At 40.3% G+C, this 21,968-nt stretch overlaps 1 protein-coding gene across 3 annotated transcripts in view; it reads right to left on the bottom strand.

Moving 5' to 3' along the window:
- The window catches only part of LOC145350100 (cytoplasmic dynein 1 intermediate chain 2-like), an 88,497-nt gene that overhangs the window by 59,296 nt on the left and 7,233 nt on the right, over positions 1-21,968 (bottom strand). For 2 of the 3 annotated variants that reach the window (XM_080199005.1, XM_080199002.1), the window contains exons 2-3: positions 4,927-5,050; positions 2,681-2,792 (exon numbers count right to left, since the gene is read on the bottom strand). In XM_080199005.1, coding sequence (XP_080055131.1) covers positions 2,681-2,792; positions 4,927-5,040 — 226 coding nt within the window. In that variant the 5' untranslated portion in view covers positions 5,041-5,050. Of the gene's footprint in view, positions 1-2,680; positions 2,793-4,926; positions 5,051-21,280; positions 21,365-21,968 lie in introns of those variants that run through there. The other variant, XM_080199004.1, reaches the window with a different exon arrangement.

Here is a 21,968-nt window from a genome sequence, read left to right on the forward strand (position 1 = left end):
TCTTCTGGAGGTCTCTCCATAAACCTTAGTGCCAGTATAGTTAAAACCTACCGCTTTGCCCAACTTTGAGCCACTTATATTAATGTCTGCATCTTTGGCTCACTGCTAACACTTCTCCAATTATGCTCCTGTGACATGCCTTGGGACACTTTACACTAAAAGGTGCTACATAAATGCAAATTGTTGTTTTACCTGTCTTCCCATTCCAGACTCTGGCATCGTGCTCACCCTGTTCCCTCACTAATCCCTGTTGTTATTCACCTTTGCTCTCCTTCCCAACTTGTGCTAGCTCTGGCCCAGGCCTGTTTGCCATCTTTGTTCCCTTACCTGATTTTAATTCATCCCATTCAAAACTCAAAATAAGCTTTAACATTGGTTGTTCTCTTTTCTTCACAAGTTTCTGGGACTAAGCTTAGAAGAGGCAATTTGTTTAAGAGCTTAGAGAGACATATCTGTAGCACAATGAGCTCCTTAAAAGTTAAGGGTTAGCAGCTTAGCCTGACTTTGTTAATAGTACTGTGCAGAAATGGTAAAGATTAAGGAGAATAGTGGGAAAGGGGGAATGAGACCACAGGCATGGGACTGCACATACAGAGCTGGGAGATAGGGGAGCCATCAGGGGAAAGCTAGAATAAAGTAGACTGGAAGTGACACAAGAAAGAGTTCCATAATTGAGGGAGAAAAGAGGGAATAAAACAGTGAGGAGCAATTGAACAAGCCAGGATTAAGAGGAGAAAAATGTGTAAATAACAACAGCAGAATGCAGTTCTAAGAACAGAGGAGGATTCTGTTGCAACTAATCAGGTAAGGCAGTGATGCAGGAAGAAAGGTGGAAGGGGCATGGGGAAGGATTAACGGAAAAGAAGGGGCCTAAAGACAGGACAATTATAAGCAGGATTCAACTCCTGCCAACAAGGGGAGCAAATTAAAATAGGTATGGAGGACATGGAAGCATTAGGGAGTGAGGAAAAGGTGGAGAGGATGCACAAGTTGAACAAGAAATAAGGTATGAGATAGGTATGGTAGCTAGGTGTGACAAGATGATGAAACAGTAATGGGAAGATCGAGGAGTAGAAAACTGAATTATAGCAAGAGGAAAGAAGCAACTGTTGGCTGGATTGTGCATCAAAAAGTGTAGAATCATAGAATCCTACAGAGCAGAAGGATGCCATTTGGCCCATCAAGTCTGCACCAACCACAAAAATCTACCCAAGCCCCATCTCCATAACCCCATACACTTACCCTAGCTAGTCCCCATGACACTAAGGGGCAATTTAACATGGCCACTGCACCTAACTCGCACATCTTTGGGCTAAGGGAGGAAACTGGAATACCTGGCAGAAACCACACAGACATGGGGAGAATGTGCAAATTCCACAGTGACCCAAGCCAGGAATCAAAACTGGGTCCGTGGTGCTGTGAGGCAGCAGTGCTAACCACTGTGCCACCGTGCTGCCTGACATAGCACATGACTGTTTCCATTCTTGTCCCATTACATTATCTAGACCCACCACCTTATGCCCAAAAGAGGAAAAATGAAAGTAGAAGGACAGACAAGATAAAAGAGATAAACAGAAGAGAAAGGCAAAGAAGCACACCAACTTGCATTTATATAGCACCTTTAATATAGGAAACTATTCCACATTATCAACAGGAGCAACTATCGAAACAAAGTCTGACATGGAGCCATATAGGAGATTTGAGAAGGTAAGCAAAAGGTTGGCAAAAACGCAGTTTTAGGGAACACCTTAAAAGACGACAGGAAAGAGGTAAGAAACATCAAGAGACCAACAATGATTTAAAGGGAAACCATGCCCTCTGACATTGCAGCATCAAGGGGGAAATCCACTTGTTAATATATTACAGTCTTCACATAACCTGAATTTCCTCTCAATGTAACACTTCACTGTCATGGTTGATAATCCAAATTTAATTTAAAAAAAGCACTTCGTCAAATCATCACAAGCAACCCCACTAGAGATTTGTTATACATCAGTCTATGCCTTTGTAGCAATGAATACAGAGCACTGTCAGGCCCAGTTAACATCTCCAATTAGAACCAGTGTTCTATTTGTGGTATAAGTCAACAAATCACTACTGATGAAACTAAATTATATGTAACACAAATTTGTTTCAACATTGTATTTTACCAGTGTTCCAGTTGAACTTACTTAAATTAAATGCACTTTTATTCATAATTATATCCTGAGTCCAGTGTTACAGAATGATGCTCTACTGCCACCTACTGATAGCCCACCAGTACAATCTGATAAAAATAGCATTTTGGAATGTTAATATTTGCTAATTTATTTGACTGTTATTAAGAAATTGATTAAATAAAATGGTAAAAAAAGCCTTTCATTTTCAATATTTCAGTAAGCCAAAAATAATTAGAATTTGTTAAACTTTCACTCTGATTAAATCTGACATGTTTAGACAGTTATGTCAAACAAATCTAACGTCAGGTAAAAACATAGCAAATGCTACTCCCATTGTACATTATTAGTAGGCACAAGCTTTAGCTTAGTTTTCATGTCTCAGACCCAAGTCTCATTTTGAACTGACTTCCATGAAACAAAATAAAACTAAGCTGCACTGGACTTACTGAAATAGTCGTAAAGAGAAAGATGATGCGTTTCTGAAAATGCAACATACCTTATCAACTAACCCATATACATACCAACAGAGGGTTCAGATGTAATGCCCATGCTCTGTAGCAAGGCCTCAGCTTCTCTCCGTTTCTTTTCGATATCAGATTCTTCATTCTGTACCAACTCCTTTTTTTGATCAGCCTAAAATAGAAATAGTTATGAATACGCCACAGATACAAAAAGTAGCCATGAATTATGATTATACAGTGTAATTCTAATATAAATCTGCAGCATTATTTTCTTTAAGCTACTTTTTTAAAAGCAATTTTCACCCCATTTCCCCTGAATCTGCTGGAAGTAGAGTTATACAGGCTCCATTACCTTGTTGATACCTCACCAAAGTGTTCATTCTTCATATGTTAGCCTAAATTGTAGGAGCTGACAAGTTATTTAGTTGTGAGGAGCATTACAACCAAATCCAAACTATTATTTGCACACACACATGGAACTTACCAGCAGGGATTAAATAATCTTTAGAAAACTGGGTTTTCACTTACAATGATGTAATATTAAAAAAAGTATAAGAGGGATATTAGGGAATTATATTCAGTAATGCACTCAAGTTTCGCAACTGAAAGTTTGAACTTTCAAGTTTAAGCCATCAAATCATTCAACTAAATTACATATTATAATCCTCTCTCAACCATATTGTTTTGAATCGATTTAAATATTTATCATCCCCACTGCAATTTACATCTCTGTGGAAGCCAAAATACTTTAGAAATTACTGTATCTATCACAATTGATACAGTCGCTTTATGGTCAAAAAAGCAGGCAAACAGGAAAGGTAAACATAGAAACCGGGAGGGTCAGTTTCCTCTCTAAGGGAAAAGAGCAAACTGAGGTTTGAAAACCAAAACTTCTAGCAAATTGAACCCAGCCAAAGGATATAAAAAGACACAGATCAGTCCAAGCTGAGCAGTAGCACTTGACGAGCCCGCTGGTGCAGTACAAGCAAGCTGAAGACTGAAGACAACAGAGGCCAGATCCAGAAGCAAAAAAAAACATAGTTGCTGCAACTGTTTCTATTACTTAAAGATAACAATGGTGGGCTTATGTCATCCAAACTGAGTTGAGCACGTTCTGCAGACGTGTGTCATTTGTGGTGAACATTATGCCTGGGAAACTCAGGTTGGTTGCAAGCTGCTGCCAGCTGGGGATCAGAGTAGCTCCTAGAAGAGCTGAAATTCTTCAGGAGGATGACACAATTTTGAAGAACTTTGCAACTAAGTAAGATCACCAAAATCTGAGTAGACTGCTGAGCCAACTTGCAAGATCTGGCTTAGTTGCATCTGTCATTTAATGGGCAAATTATAGTTTGTATTAGACCACAATTTGTCTGATAATTTATCTTTAACTCATGTTAATTCTGGGTGGTAGGTTAGTTATTTGGTAGCACAAAATTTGAGTACTGCTAAAAAAAAAATTAGACATTTTATCAAAGTTTGTCATCTTACTCTTCAGGACAACCCATACAAATACCAATATAAAAAGAAAACAACAAATTTATACTGCATGAGAGTGCTGATTGGTTAGGAGGTGGACTCCGGTTGGCAGAGGTGTGATCATGGAAAATGTCATTTTCCTGGCATTGCAAACTGTTATGACGATAAGCTTCGACAAAATGTCTCAGTTTTTTCTTTTAATTCTTGGGATGTGGCATCGCTAACTAGGCCAACATTTACTGCCCATTCCTATTTGCCCTGGAATTGAGCGCATTTTAAGAGTCAACCACATTGCTGTGGATTTGGAGCCATATGTAGACCAGATGGCAGGATTCATTCTCTAAGGGATATTAGTGAACTGGATGGGTCTTTACAACAATCAGCAATGGTTTCACGATCATCATTAGACTTTTGATTCCAAATTTTTATTGAATTCAATTTCACCATTTACCTTGGTAGGATTCAAATCCCGGTCCCAGAACTTATCCTGAATTGCTGGTCCAGCGACAATAACACCATACCACCTCTTCCCTGTTCAGTTCTGTTTGAAACTGTAAAATCTTGTGGTTTTATTCATTTAGCTAATAACTGGGATTTTGAACTTTGTCTACTTCTTTAAAAAAGGTTTTTGGTCTCTACCAAGACCATAACAACATTCATTTCTTACATAAAACCAGCTTCAAATTCACAAGATATACTTAAAAACAGGAACCAGCTGTGTATTTGCCACTTTAAAATCTCTCAAAAAGCAACATTTAATTTTTAACATATTTACAGGGAGAATACATCCTTGTAGAATGCGAATATACGACTCACAGTTTATGACTTACTTCCTTTTTCTTTCTCTCCTCTTCTTTCCTTTTCTTTTCCTCTCTGATTTGAGCCAAGCGCTGTTTTTTACGCTCCAATTCTGCTTTAAGCTCACTTTTATCTTTGTCCGACATGATTGCAACCCTATTTACAAACAATCACAAGAGAGGTCAGCATAACAGTACCATAAATAAACTTTTGTTTTGGTCTTCAACATTCAAAAATACGACTCAGAGCATATTGCTTTACTTAAACCCTAGAAAAATAAAGCAAGTTGGTCTGTACTTTTTCAGGAAATTACATTCAAATGTATATTACAATGGAAAATCATGCAAACGTAAATGTTTCATTTGAATGTCATGATTAATTTGGAACATTATTTTTGCAGTTTTCAAAGTGCAAGGATGACACGTTTAAACACAAAACAAGGAAGCCAAAAAAGAGCAAGCACAGAAACTTACTACTAAAGTTACCAATTGAAGAAAGGGTGAATAAGGTAGACTTAAAAATGGCTATCGCTTGAATAGAAATATTCACTCGCCAGTTGCATTATTCACAAGTAGATTTGACAATTAGAATAATTTGTAACTTTTTTTGTGCAAAGAGCAATGGCATTTATCTGCAAAACAGTTGTGATATTGAAAAGGGTAAGACCATGAAATTGTGTTCCAATTTAATACTTAAACATCTCTAACACTAAGTGCAATGTTTCATGGGTCTTTAATCAATATACCATCCACTGGCAAACTCTTTCTAAAATTCTTGTAATAACTGAATGAAGAGACAAACATTATTATATTTTTAAATGCTACACTTAACAGAAGCTTTCAGAGCTATCACTTCAACATTATCCTGTTTGTTGAGAAATTTGGAATTTCAGCACTACATAAATATGTCAATTTTTAGATCAGTTTTCATCAAGTGAAAATGAAATTATAACATTTAGAATCTTTTCAGTATCAAAATCTATATCATTGTTCTGAAAAGCTGAAATGTAAATTACCTTAAAAATCTTTAAAATATACAGTAGCTTACAAAACTACAGCGGGTTTAATGTTGTTTATAGAATGGCATTCTTGCTTTTGTTTTACTTTCCTAGGAGCTGAAGGTTGTAACACTTAAGATCACTTCAATTAAACTTACAATTAAATGGAAACTCTCTCTTTCCATATTCACAACTTCACAATATGAACAGTGATGAGGAAAGCCATTCAGCCCACCTTAGCTCATCCATCCAGAAAAATCTATAGTCACCACTCACCATCCAACTATCTCTTAAATGATTGAGGTTCTTGTCTCTACTACAACACCTGGAAGTTCATTTCAAATGTCTATCACTCTACATGCAGAATTCTCGACAGCAGTTGTTAATTTCCCCTGTCAGTTTGAATCAGCACCCTGTTGTCTCACTGTGTCCACTTAACTTGACATAGTATATCCGATTTCTTTCAATCTTCTATGTTCCTCTATGAGGCCTCTTCTAGGTAGTCTTTTTAAAAGTTAAGAGCCAAAGTTTCACCCTTCTTTCCACATAACTCAGTTCTCCAAAACAAAGGATCTTAGAAAATGTCTGAGGAGCAAAAAAGTTATCTTTAATCAAACAGAATTATATAGAATATACGCCACAAAAATGTACCAGTTGATGCTGGCATTCAGGCTCCACTCAAGCCTCCTCTCATCTTTCCTTATCTAATTATATATGCATATCCTTTTACTATACCCTTCTCCTTCATATGCATATTTAGCCTCCCCTCAAATACACCTATACTATTTGTCCCAACAACTCACTGTTGTAGCAGGTTCCACGCTTTCACCACTCTCTAGGTAAAGAAATTTCTTCTGAATTCCTATTTGATTTATTTGTATCCATCTTACATTGACATCCTCATTTTGGTCTTTTCAACAAGGTGTTACGACCAACCCCAGGTGAGGTTCCCCAAAAGTTGTTGATCAGGGCGAGACTCCTTTGATTTATCACCATCCGGCTGGGTACCCCCACATTGCTACAAACCTGTGTGCTGAGGGGTGACTGGCTCCATGTCTTTATTCAGCCCACTCTCTACTGCAGGCAATAGGTTCCATTTTCCTCGGATACTTTTTTTTGGGACCCAATAGTTACGTTTAAAAAAGAGCCAATTTAATCAGATTTTCTTGAATTTATAGTAGGTTTAACAATTAAAAGGAAAATAGAAATGGTAAAACACATGCATCCACAGTCATACTGATTAGAAGAATAGAGTCCAATAGTAAGCAAACGTAAGTAAGAAGTTATACAGAATAGCGTTTCACTTGCAAGGTGTAAGTTGATGAGGCATGCAGCCATTATGAATTGATTCCAGTATATCTGATCTCTGTAAATGAGTAGCTGATTCTTTGATTGGGATGTTCTGTGGTTTGATAGAGATATTTCAGTTCTTTTTTCCAGCCGGATCTCCATTTGCTGGCTGTTTGATTTACACAGTCAGAGAGGGTTTTTAGGTATTCCTTCAAAAGATGGTTATTTTCTTTTTGCAGGGACATTGCGTCTGCTACTGTGTCACACACATTCAGTGTGGAAAACTTCCAGCTGCTTTTCCTCAGACCAGCAGGACAGGCAGGCAGACTGTAGGCAGCTCTCAAATAGCTCCCTTTTTTTATATTCCAACTGGAAACCCAGAATACACTCGTACATGCAGTCAATTAGATGAGATAGTCATTATGTTCCTTTGTCTTTACTGGGATGGTAATCAGTCTTTGGATGCTTTTAGAAGTACCTTGTCTGGAAACAGGAGGGGCTCCATTGTCCCTTTGAGAAACACCCAGAGAAACATCCTGTCAGTGGGTAACCTGTACATTCTCAGCCATCTTCAGAGTTTGTGTCCATTTTAGAATATAAAGCTCAGGTCTTTTTAAACTCCAACATTTCCATGCACAGATCCCATTGCTTTTTTTTCTCCATCATCAGAACAAAGGGAAAAGACACTTTCCATAATTTTAAAGTCCTCCTTGAGTTCACCCCTAAACCATCTCTTTTTCAACAGAAATGAGATGAGACCTGTTCACTCACCCCTGTTAGTTATAACATTGCATTTTTGATATTATCCCTGTAAATTTGTTTTCGCAGACTGGGGAATGCCTCTATATTCTTTTATAATATAGCCAGCAAAATGATGACACAAAGATGAGTGGAAAAGCAAATGCTGATGACACGAAGATGAGTGGAAAAGCGAATTGCGTGGAGAGAGCGAAAAGTCTGCAGAGTGATCTGGATAGGCTGAGTGAGTGGGCAAGGACCTGGCAGATGGAGTATAACTTTAGCAAATGTGAGGTTAGCCACTTTGGTAGAAATAATAGTAGGAAGGATTATTATTTAAAGGGCGAAAAGCTGCAGCATGCTACAGTGCAGAGGGACCTGGGGGTCCTTGTGCACAAATCGCAAAAACTCAGTCTGCAGGTGCAGCAGGTGATCAAGGTGGCAAATGGAATGCTGGCCTTTATAGCGAGGGAGATAGAATATAAAAGCAGGGAGGTCTTGCTGCAACTGTACAGGGCATTGGTGGGGCCGCAACTGGAGTACTGTGTGCAGTTTTGATCCCCATATTTGCGAAAGGATATATTAGCCTCGGAGGGAGCACAGAGAAGGTTCACCAGGCTGATACCGGAGGTGAGGGGGTTAGCTTACGAGGAGAGATTGAATAGACTGGGTCTGTACTCGTTAGAGTTTAGAAGGCTGAGGGGGGATCTTAGAGAGACTTATAAGATAATGAAGGGGCTAGGTAGGGTAGAGATAGAGAGATTCTTCCCGCTTAGAAAGGATAGCAGAACTAGAAGGCAAAGCCTCAAAATAAGGGGCGGGGGGGCAGTTTAGAATGGAGTTGAGGAGGAACTTCTTCACTCAAAGGGTGGTGAATCTCTAGAATTCTCTGGAGGCTACCTCATTGAATATATTTGAGTCACAGGTGGATAGATTTCTGATAGACAAGGGAATTATGGGTTATGGGGAGAAAGCAGGAAAGTGGAACTGATTCACTTCAGATCAGCCATGATCTTATTGAATGGCAGGGCAGGCTCGAAAGGCTAGGTGGCCTACTCTTGCTCCTATTTCTTATGTTCTTAAAACTTCAAACCAGGATTCAATACAAGTTTAGTATAATTTCTAATTCTATCCCTCCAGAAATAAACCCTCATACCTAAGTTTATTCCTATTTTGAAATGGCATTATTAACCTGTGAAATTACCTATGTTAATTTACATATTTGAACACTGTGATTCCTTTATATTCTTCATTTCCAATAATACAGCACTCATTTCTTAAGTTAAATTTTATTACTCAAATATGAAACAGGTAAAAATGAGGTAGTGCTGGGTCAGAGCTCATAGATATAATGCACTACTGCTTTATGATCCAGGCCAGTAGGGAAACCAATCAGCAATAATGCCCGTCCAGACTTACAGTTATAAACAGGAAAGATATCAGTATTCTGATTTAACAGGTTAGTAAGGGCCATGAACAATTAATTTTAGTTTCTTTTTCCAAAGAAATGATGGAACAGCTTAAGAAATGTTGATTGTATTTTGGCAAGAGGAAGGTTGTTATCTTCTGGTAAAATTGTGTTGAATAAATAGAATATTTAGAATATATAGCTCAAATCAGCAGATATCCATATTTCCAGCAGATTGAATACTTTGGCATGTTTACAACAATGTTCTGTACACTCAAGAATTTGAATCCTTTGACTTATCCATCACATGTTGGAAGATATTTCCGCCTAAACACAGTAATCTTCCATGCTCACTAGGCATTTTTTGAAGACTGGCCCAAGAGTTTGGCATCCTTGGTCTCACCAGCTGTGGATAAAGATAACCTCACCCTCTGCTATCAAATTGAGATCGAGAGCCCCTGGGAATGCTATCCACTTCTACAAATACATGAAGAAAAAATAACTATGTTACTATGTTACACTTTAAGCACAATTTCTCAAAGCAGCAGCTCAGCTGAATCAAGTGTTACCAGTCAGCACTGAGTGCCTCTGGTTAATGTTCCTTCATACCTTAATTTGCATGTACACGTCCCGAGCTCTATCATTTCCAATCCGCCTGAAGGAATTAAGTTGTGGAATTTCAAGAGAATCTTAAGACACAGGCAGAATCAGCAGGCATGACAAGTAAGTATTGTGAACATGAAGCGTTTGATTTTATGGACAAGATTCAACGGCACAGATTTTATAGTCAACAGTGAAGGAACAACAGTTGCCTTTCACTTTGATAAAAGACACCCAAATTTTAACAGTTACTAGAATGCAGTCTTTCCCTTTTCTAACATAATTTTAAACTTGGCACCTTCTCCAGCAGTGGGGAGCAACTTGTGGCCTATCGGGGCTCTGAGTGCGGCCCACAAGACATTTTGTTGACTGTTGCCCACACACAGTTACCGCAATCCACTGGTTTCCACCTCTGTAGCAGGTGGTGCAATTTGAATTCAATAAAAATCTGGAATTAAAAGTCTAATGATGACCATTATCAATGTTGTAATAGCCACTTGGTTCACTAACGTCTTGTAGGGAAGGATATCTGCCATCCTTATCTGATCTAGCCTACATGTGACTACAGACCCACAGCAATATCATTGACTCAGATTGTATCAAACTGCTACGAAGTCTCAAAGGAATGGAAGCATCAATCTTGGCAGCAGAAACAACAGCAGCAAATTGTGCCTCCTGTTGAGCTGCAAAGTCCTCTTTACTAGCATCTGGATATTTGTGCCAAAACTGGGACAGCTGCCTCTCAACCTCATCCAATCTGACATTGTCTATAAGGGTATGATACCATGAGTTTGACTATGTCCCAGCCACCACCATCACAATCCCTAGGATGTTCTGTAGCATCAGCAGAACTGACCCAGCAGAGATGGAGGCAGTGGTACACAGCGGGAAGATTCCTCATGAAATTTCATGATATCATGGGCAAGGAAACCTCCTGCTGATTACCATGATGAAGCACTACTCCTCCATGTTGAATACAAGTTGAAGAAAGGACTGAGGGTGGCAAGGACACAGAATTTGCTCTGGATGGGAGCTTCAACATTCATCAAGAGTGTGAGCGGCTGGACAGACAAAGCTGCTAAACTGGGTCTGCAGCAGGTGGTGAGGGAACTAACAAGGAGCAAAACCTATTTGACTTCATCCTCACCAACCTGCCTGCTACAGATGCACCTGTCCATGACAATATCAAGAGGAGGACAGGCACAAAGCCTGTGGAAATGTAGTCCCATCTTCACATTGAGAATAGCTTCCATTGCGTTGAGTGACACTACTTCTGTGCTAAAGGGGATTGTTTTCAAATAGATCTAGCAACTCAAGACTGGACAACCATGAGGTTCTGTGGACCACAGCAGCAGAATTGTACTCAACCACAATTTGTAACCTCATGGTCCAGCATATCCCCTACTCTAAACCATTGCAGCCAAGCCAGGGAATCAATCCTGGCTCAATCAAGGTGCAGGAGGGTAGGCCAGGAACAACACCAGGAATACCTAAAACTGAGGTACCAGTGTGGTGAAGTTACAACATAAGACTACATGCATGCCAAACAGCTTAAGCAGTAAAGAACAAAGAGCTAAGCAATTCCATAACCAATGGATCAGGTCTAAGCTCTGCAATACTGTCACATCCAGCTGTAAATGGTGGTGGGCAATTAAACAACTCACTGGAGGAGGGGGCTCCACAAATATCCCCATCCTCAAAAATGGAAGAACCCAGTACATATGTGCATAACGTAAGGCTGAAGCATTTGCTACAATCTTCAGTCAGAAATTATGACAGGATTATCCATCTCAATGTCTTCCAGAGGTTCCCTGCATCACAGATGTCAGCCTGCAGCCAAATAAATTCACTCCACATGGTATCAAGAAACAACTGAATGCACTCAATGCTCTCATTTTAAGACTGTGCTCCCTTGTTTTGCATTTTCCCAACAAACAGAACAGTTTTGCTGTATCTACCTTGTGGATCATCCCTCAATGTTCTAAACCCAAGGAAATACAAAACATCCTCAAAACCATTTGAAACCATGCAGACTGCTATTTGATAGATTATTTTCATCTGCTAATCCCAAAGTTTGTTCTTAATAATCCAATTCACTATTTGCCAGTTACTGATCAAGACTCGTTACTCAGGTTTTGTTCTTTTAAAAAAAAATCGGCATCTGTCCAGTAACAACTGCCCTGAATCCACTAAATTATTTAGGATGACTGCCAATGTTTTATTCAAGCTTTGGAATTAATTAGCTTTGAGCTGGTCTAGAACCTCATTGCAAATTACGTTAGTCATTAAGTCAAATCTCCTAATACTTTCAGGAAGTAATCATTTAGTGCGCTAGTTTTATCATTTAGCATTTTAGTTTTAAACATGCTTACGTACTTAAAGGCTTAAACCCTCTTTAATAATTCCAAAGCCTCGACACTAGACTGTAGGACTACCAACAGTGGAGCACTTAAAACTGAGAATGCCTAAGAGGCCAGAATTAAATGGGCACATGTATCTGAGGTGCATGGGCTGGAGGAGATTACAAAGTAAGAAGTCTGACAACACCAGGTTTAAGTCCAACCAATTTATTTGATAGTAAACTCACAAGCTTTCGGGGTTTCTCCCTTCATCAGGTGAATGGAGAGTTCCAATTCATTATGAACTCTCCATTCACCTGACGAAGGGAGAAACCCCGAAAGCTTGTGAGTTTACTATCAAATAAATTGGTTGGACTTAAACCTGGTGCTGTCAGACTTCTTACTGTGTTTGCCCCAGTCCAACGCTGGCAACTCCACATCATGGAGATTACAAAGAAAGGGCAAGGTAAATCAAAGAGACTTGAAAACAAGGATGAGAGTTTTAAAATCAAGACTTTGAGTAGGAGCCAATGTAGGTCAGTAAGCGCAGGGATAATAGGTAAATTATCCCTGGTGACCGGTGAGAAAGGAAGCAGAGTTTTGGTTGACCTCAACTTTACAGAAAGTAGAATATGGGAGGCTGCCAGGAACACATTGGAATAGTCAAGTCTAAAGGTAACAAAACATGAACATGGGTTTCAGCAGCAGACAAACTGAGATATGGGTGGCTGGGCAATGTTACAGAGATTGAAACTGGTCTTAGTGTGGATATGTCTTTAGATAATGACCATTCCCCTGACATAATTTTGGGGAGAAGATGCAATTGAGGTTTTCAACTGAGGCTTTCAAACATATGAAAGATTTTATGAGGATAAATAGTTGCCTGTTTACACAGGCTGAATAAACATTATAGTATTACTACTAGCATGTTAAAGGACTCTGCTTTATGATATGAATGTTGTACAGTGCAATGTATACAACAGAATGCTTCTCATTTTTCCTCGGTAAAACATCTCAGATGCATTTCTGCTATTAAGGGCATTACGTTATTTAAGTGAATGATTTTCCTTTTCCAACTGTATTTTTCAGGACAGCCTGCAGGAGAACTGTGTTGAGTATAGCTCATCACTTTCAGGTCAAAGTTAAACTGATAGTTAGAAGCTTGTTTCTGTTAGTCTTTCGATTGCTTGTATTTTAAACAGATAGTCTGAAGTCAAACATTTTCAAAATTTTTGAAGGTAGTAGGATTCATAAATTTAGTACATCAAAGGAAAATATAGTTGCCCCAGAATAAGAAAACTATGTTTGCATTACCTTAATTTAAATTACAAATCATATTTCTTGAACTACAACTAATCAATCTTTTAAATTTTTTCCAAGCAAAATGTACAGCAGTGGATATCTATATACATGGTTGTTTTTATCAAATGCAGTGTCCTTAATTTAACCTTTGTTGTATTTAATTTTCAAGGTCAAAATTTCTCAATAAGTTGTCACCCACTATTTACAATCGGTCAAATTCAAATCACTACTGAAAAATAAGCCACATGAAGATCCCAAAGGAGATCCTTTCTGTTTCTTTAACAATTATAGTTAAAACATTCAATTCATTGTCTAAGAAAGGAAGTAACAGAATAATCTTCCCCAGTGGAAAAGATTTCAACTGACAACATCATTTGCACATCTTTTGTAAACGTGGGTCAAATAATATAGGAACAGCTAGACAAAAACAGACCAAAGTCCATCTATTGGCCATCCTGGTAGTTGCATGGTACATTGATAATGGTGATGTTGACAAATCGTAGTAATCAATCTTTATCAATAAGTCTAAAACATACCTAGAGATGATGCAAGGAAAACACCAATGATGGAAAGCTTTGGGAACCATACTTCTAGGCCTCTCATGCATGCTGCCTTTATGTCACATCTCCAATTTACATACATCCCAAAATTTTATTTTTTGAAAGCAATCTAATTTGCATTTTAAGCAAAATGGTAACTAAATGTTTCCACTATCTTCCTACAGAGCAAGTCTACGGATTTACCATTCGCTCACATTGTTTCTGCATCTTGTTTGGAGTTATCCTGGCTGAGGAGGAAACATGCTAAGGGAATGATGAGGCATCCATTGCTGATGAGGGAAGTCAAGGATAGCATAAAAGCAGAAGAAAAAGCATACAAAGTGGCATGGATTGGTGGGAAGCCTTTAAAAGCAAGCAGAGGACAACTAAAAAAAGCAATTAGAGGGGAGAGAAGATGAAATATGAGTGTAAGCTAGCCAGTAATATAAAACAAAATAGAAAGTTTTTTTTTCAATATATAAGAGGTAAGAGAGAGGCAAAAATAGACATTGGGCCACTGGAAAATGAGGCTGGAGAAGTAATAATAGGAACAAAGAAATGGCAGAGGATGTGAGAAGTTACTTTGCATCAATCTTCACGACGGAGGACACCAGCAGTATGCCAGAGCTCCAGGAGAATTAGGAGGCACAGAGAACTGTAGTGGCCATCACTAAGGAGAAGGTTCTGGGGAAACTGAAAGGTCTGAAGGTGGATAAATCACCTGGATCGGATGGACTACACTCCAGGGTTCTAAAAGAGATAGCTGAGGAAATTGTGGAGGCATTGGTGGTGATCTTTCAATGTGAGCGAGTGGTCAACCCTCACTGGAAGCAGGGAGGGTCCCAGAGGACTGGAAAGTGACTAATGTAATACCACTGTTTAAGAAGGGAGGGAGGCAGCAGTTGGGCAGCAGGCCAGTTAGCCTGACTTTGGTCACTGGCAAGATTTGAGAGTCCATTATTAAAGATGAGACCACAGTGTACTTGGAAGTGCATGCTGAAATAGGACTGAGACACCATAGTTTCATCAAGGGGAGGTCATGTCTGACAAATCTGTTAGAGTTCTTTGAGAAGGTAACAAGGAAGTTAGATAAAGGAGAACCAGTGGATGCGATTTATTTAGATTTCGAGAAGGCCTTTGACAAGGCGCTGCATAGGAGACTGTTAAATAAATTAAGAGTCCATATGTTAAAGGTAAAATCCTGGCATGGAAGGAGGATTGGCTGACTGGCAGACAGAAGGCAGAGAGTGGGGATAAAGGGGTCTTTTTCAGGATGGCAGCCAGTGACTAGTGGTGTGCTTCAGGGGTCAGTGCTGGGACCACAATTTTCACAATATACATTAACAATTTGGAAAAAGAACTGAAAGTAAAGTTTATTTATTAGTCACAAGTAAGGCTTAAATCAACACTGCAATGAAGTTATTGTGAAATTTCCCTGTCGCCACATTCCAGCACCTGTTCGGGTCAATCCACCTAACCAGCACGTCTTTCGGACTGTGGTAGGAAACCAGATCACCTGGAGGAAACCCACGCAGACACGGGGAGAATGTGCAAACTCCACACGGTCAGTGACCCAGGCCGGGAATCAAACCCAGGTCCCTGGCACTGTGAGGCCACTGTGCCACTGTGCCATCCACGGCACTGAAGGCACTGTTGCTAAGTTTGCAGATGACACAAAGATATGTAGAGGTATAGGTAGTATTGAGGAAGCCGGGAGGCTGCAGGAGGACTTGGACAGGCTAGGAAAGTGGGCAAAGAATTGGCAGATGGAATACAATGTGGAAAAATGTGAGGTTATGCACTTTGGAAGGAGGAATGGAGGCATAGTCTATTTTCTACAAGGGGAAATGCTTAGGAAATCAGAAACACAAGATTCCCTTAAGATTAACGTGCAGGTTCAGTCAGCAGTTCGGAAGGCAAATGCAATGTTAGCAGTCACGTCAAGAGGGCAAGAATGTAAGAGTAGGAATATTCGTCTGAGGCTGTATAAGGCTCTGGTCAGACCCCATTTGTAGTACTGTGAGCAGTTTTGAGTCCCACATCTAAGGAAGGACATGCTGGCCTTGGATAGGGTCCAGAGGAGGTTCACAAGAATAATCCCTGGAATGAACAGCTTGTCATAGCTGGACTAGCGCTTAATATAAAAAAGGATAGCAAGAGTTTTTATAAGTATATAAAAAGGAAGAGGCTGGCTAGGGTGAACGTTGGACCCTTAGAGGATGAGAAGGGGGACTTAGTGGTAGGGGATGGGGAAATGGCTGAGGTCTTGAATAACTTTTTTGTTTCGGTCTTCACGGAGGAGGACGTGAATAATTTGCCGGGTGTTAGAGATGGAGAGGTGGTAGGACTGGAGGGTCTCAATGACATTACTGTTACTAGAGAGGCGGTGCTCGACAGACTGGAGGGACTGATTGTGGACAAGTCCCCAGGACCGGATGGAATGCATCCAAGGGTTCTGAAAGAAATGGTGGAGGTGATAGTGGATGCCTTGGTGGTTATTTTCCAGACGTCGCTGGATTCCGGGGAAGTGCCGGAAGATTGGAAAGCGGCTAATGTTACGCCGTTGTTTAAGAAGGGTGCCAGGCAAAAGGCGGGGAATTATAGGCTGGTTAGTTTAACGTCTGTTGTAGGTAAAATGTTAGAATCCGTCATCAAGGAGGAAATAGCGAGGCATCTTGAGGGGAATTGCTTGATAGAGCAGACGCAGCACGGTTTCGTTAAGGGGAAGTCGTGTCTGACAAATTTACTGGAGTTCTATGAGGATGTGTCTAGGGCAGTGGATAGAGGAGAGCTGGTGGATGTGGTCTTTCTTGATTTTCAGAAGGTGTTTGACAAGGTACCTCACAAGAGGTTATTGCAGAAGGTCAGGGGACATGGAGTTGGGGGTAGGGTGTTAGCGTGGATAGAGGACTGGTTGTCAAATAGGAGGCAGAGAGTGGGGGTCAATTGGTGCTATTCGGATTGGCGGTTGGTGACTAGTGGAGTGCCTCAGGGGTCGGTGCTGGGGCCTCAGCTATTTACTATTTATACAGATGATCTGGAGGAGGGAACCGAGTGTATGGTGTCGAAATTTGCTGATGACACCAAGATTGGGGGAACGACAAATTGCGCGGAGGGTGTGGAGAGTCTGCAGAAGGATCTAGATAGGCTGGGCGAATGGGCCAGGAACTGGCAAATGGAATTTAATGTTGGCAAGTGCAAGGTGGTCCACTTTGGTAGGAATAATGGTAGGAAGGATTATTACTTACATGGAGAAAAACTGTAGCAGGCGACGGTGCAGAGGGACCTCGGGGTCCTTGTGCATGAGTCGCAAAAACCCAGCTTGCAGGTACAGCAGGTGGTCAGGAAGGCGAATGGGATGCTGGCCTTCATAGCGAGGGGGATTGAATATAAAAGTAGGGAGGTCTTGCTGCAGCTGTATAGGGCATTGGTGAGGCCGCAGCTGGAGTACTGTGTGCAGTTTTGGGCGCCGTACTTACGCAAGGATATTTTGGCCTTGGAGGGAGTGCAGAGGAGGTTTACTAGGCTGATGCCGGAGTTGAGGGGATTGAGCTATGAGGAGAGGCTGAATAAACTAGGCTTGTACTCGTTAAGAGTTTAGAAGAATGAGGGGAGATCTCATTGAGACGTATAAGATGATGAATGGGATGGATAGGATAGAGGTGGAGAGACTCTTCCCGCTCAGAAAGGACAGTAGGACTAGGGGGCACAGCCTCAAGATAAAGGGGGGGGCGGTTCAGAATGGAGTTGAGGAAGAACTTCTTCACTCAAAGGGTGGTGAATCTCTGGAATTCTCTGCCTGTTGAAGTGGTGGAGGCTACCTCGTTAAATATTTTTAAGACGCGGGTTGATGGGTTTTTGATAAGAGACGGGATTAAGGGTTATGGGGAGAGGGCGGGAATGTGGAACTGAGCCACGACAGATCAGCCATGATCTTATTGAATGGCGGGGCAGGCTCGAAGGGCCAGATGGCCTACTCCTGCTCCTGCTCCTATTTCTTATGTTCTTATGAACAGTTGAGGACTCTGGGTCTGTACTCGTTACAGTTTAGAAGGATGAAGGGGGATCTTATTGAAGCTTACAGGATACTGCAAGGCCTAGATAGAGTGGACGTGGAGAGGATGTTTCCACTAATAAGAAAAACTAGAACCAGAGGGGACAATATTAGGCTAAAGGGACAATCCTTTAAAACAGAGATGTGGAGGAATTTCTTGAGCCAGAGAGTGGAGAATCTGTGAACTCTGCCGCAGAAGGCTGTGGAGGCCAGGTCAATGAGTGTCTTTAAAACAGAGATGGGGGGATTCTTGGTTAATGGGGAAAAGGCAGGAGAATGGGGATGAGAAATAATATCAGCCATGATTGAATGGTGGGGTGGAGCAGATTCAATGGGCTGAGTGGCCCAATTCTGCTCCTATGTCTTATGGTTCTCCAGTTCTACTGTTTTGGATTAGGTCAAATGGTTTGTCATGATCTACAATACCTAGTCCCTTTAGAATCCTTAAAGACAGCATTCATGTCAACTTTCAGTCTTCTATTTTACAATGACAGCGTGCACAATTTATATAACCACCCTTCATAATCCAATTATTCCTTCCTTTTAATTAGTCTGGCTGGTTTCTTCTGTATCCTTTCAATACCCTTTCGCACTGTGATGGCCAAAACTGTATAAAGTATTCCAAGTGTGGTTGTATTAATTATTTACGAGGTGTCAGGATTACTGAACTTGCGATATTTGACTTGCTTTACACGCTGAGCATTGTAGTATTAATTTCAATTTTATCAATCAAGATTAATTGATATTATTATTTTCTTTCAATTCAGGGAATAGTCCTTTCCTGGACAGTTTTTGTCTCTTATATGAAGCACTTTACATTTTTGTACACTGAATTTCATCTACTAATTCCCAAATATATGTCTGATAGCAGAATTGAGAGATTAGACCAAGAAAGATTAAACAGGCTAGAGCTCTTGCCTTTAGGAAAGAGAAGACTGAGGGGTGAACTGATAGATGTCTTCAAGATTCTGAAAAGGTAGATACAGAAATGTTTCTACCTGCAGGCAAACCCAGATTGAAGGACCATAAATTCAGCAGGGAATTTAGGGGAAACTTCTTTACCCGGACAATGATTATAACGTGGAATTTGCTACCACGGGGAGTAGTTGAGGCAAACAGCAAAGATGCATTCAAGGAGAAAAAAGTTAAACAAAAGGGAAATATAAAAGAAAATTACTGCGGATACTGGAATCGAAAACAAAAACAGAAAACGCTGAAAAATCTCAGCAGGTCTGACAGCATTTGTGGCAAGAGAAGAAAGCTAATGTTCCAAAATCTGGATAAAGGGTTGGGGATGGGGGAGGAGTGGTACAGTAAGGGGTTAAAGATAAGGAGCACCAGATACTGATTTCACTATGGATGTAATTATGATACAATATCACATGATTAAGTTACAGATCTGGAAGGAAGAAGCTTTTGTAAAGTTACAGAGATGTATAAAGATCTGCAAATAAATAAGAATGGTTTTCGCGAATTAGAGACAAAAGTAACTTTCTTTATAGAGTCAGAGTCATACAGCGCTGAAAAGGCCATTCAGCCAATCGGGTCTGCACCAACAATAATTGCCACTAAAGATGCACTAATCCCATTTTCCAGCACTTGTCCCATATTCTTGAATGTAATATTTCAAATGCTCAATCAAATACTTCTTCAAGATTGTAAGGTTTCCAGCCTCCTCTGCCTTCCCAGACAGTGAATTCCAGATTCCCACCATCCTTTGAGTGAAAAATCCTTTCTCAAATCCCCTCATCAATCTCTTGCCCCTTCCGTGAAAACTATGGCCTCTTGTGATTGACCCCTCAAATCAAGAGGAACAGGTGATTCATATCCAGACCGTTCATATGCCCCATAACCTTACACACCTCAATCATGTCTCCCCTTAGCCTTCTCTGCTCTAAAGAAAACAATCCAAGCCTATGCAGTCTCTCCTCACAGCCCAAATGCTCTATCTCAGGTGATGTCCTGTTCCCCTTCTTATCCTTCTTATAGTTAGGTGACCAAAACTGCACACTGTGGCTTAGCTAGCACTCTTTACAACTCCAACATTACCTCCTTGCTCTTATACTCTATATCACGACTGATGAAAGCAAGTGCCCCATATGCCTTCTTAACTATCCTATTCATGTGTTCTGCTGCCTTCAGGGATCTGTGAATAATTACCCAATAATTATTCCCCATTCTTCTGAGCTATCTAGTGTCCTGCCATTCATTAAATACTCCCTCACCTTGTTTTTCCTTCCAAAGTGCATCCTCTCACATTTTCATCTATATCATATATGTATATAATAAACATTGGGTCCCAATATTGATCTAGGTGGCCTACCGCTAGACACATCCTTCTACCGCTACCCTTTGTGTCCTATTATTAAGCCAGTTTCTGATCCATCTCACCAGGTTTCCCTGAATTCCATGTGCTTTAACCTTCTCAATCAGTCTCTTGTTTGGGACCTTGTCAAAAGCTTTGCACTACATCAACTGAACTTCCCTTATCCACACATTGATCACATTTTCAAAAAACTCTTAACAAATTTATTAGTATGACCTCCCTCTGACAAAGCTATGCCGGCTATCCCTAATTAACCCAAGTTGACTATATCTCAGAAGCCTATAAAATATTTCCAACGATTGTTAAGGAAATTAGGGAGAAAATCGTAGGAGCAATGTCACTAATCTTTTAGAAATCATTGAATAATGTAGAGTTGAGCGGACACTGGAGAAAGACAAGTGTTAGTCCAATGTGGATATTAATTTCCAAGTGGATATTAATTTCCTCCCTTAGAGTTTTCTCCAGTAGTTTCCCTATCAATGTCGTGAGACTCATCAGTCTGTAATTTCCTGGTTTATCTCTACCACCTTTCTTGAAAAGTGGAACCACATTAGCTGTCCTCCAATCCTCTGGCACTTGCCCCATGATGTGGAGATGCCGTTGCAAAATCTCACTAACTGTCCTGGCTGGAGACAATGCACACCTGTTTAACCTGTGCTCGGCCCTCTCTCCACTCATACTGTCTGTATCTTGAATACTTGATTATCTGTAAAGACTTGCATTCCAACCATTATCTTGTAAATTGAATTTGTGTCTTTATATGCCCTGTTTGTGAACATAAGTCCTCACTCACCTGATGGAGGCTGCTGAGACTCTGAAAGTCAAATAAACCTGTTGAACTTTAACCTGTTGACAGACTTCTTACTGTACTTCCTCCACAGCCAGAGAAGAATTAAAAATTGATGTCAGAGCCCCTGTAATTTTCTGCCTCGCCTCCTGCAGCAGCCTGGAATGTAATTCATCCACGTCAGGGATTTGTCCGTTTTTAAGCTGGTCAGAACTTCCAATACCTTCCCATTTCTTATGTCAAACTGTGCAAGTTCCTTTAGGAGGTAGCTTTCTTAGAGTAATAAGCCCCATCAAGGCGCTAAACACAAGTCAAAACAGAGAAAGGAATAGGGTATGCTGATGGGATTAGAAGAGAGGAGGAGCTTCATGGAGAGCATATGCACTGGCAATGGACTTGATGGGCTGAATGGCCTGTTTCTGTGTTGTAAATACTTTGTATATGCAAATCCTCCTGTAGTTCATCTTGTTCAGCTTTAAAATTGATCACACTTATTAGCTTTGTATCATCCTCAAATTTAGCCAGTGCTACTGATTCATACTCCAAATCATTTATAAAAGATTAAACAAAAGTAATCCCAAAACTGACCACTTCTGTGAAATCCCACGATTTACATTCTGCCAAGCTGATATGCCTGTACCAGTGGGTTCTTTGGGTTCTGTAAAGCAACTTTATACTGAAAGTAAAATATTTC

This window comes from Carcharhinus amblyrhynchos, chromosome 11 (assembly GCF_965287045.1).
Source record: "Carcharhinus amblyrhynchos chromosome 11, sCarAmb.v2.hapA, whole genome shotgun sequence".
NCBI classification, from domain to species: Eukaryota; Metazoa; Chordata; class Chondrichthyes; order Carcharhiniformes; family Carcharhinidae; genus Carcharhinus; species Carcharhinus amblyrhynchos.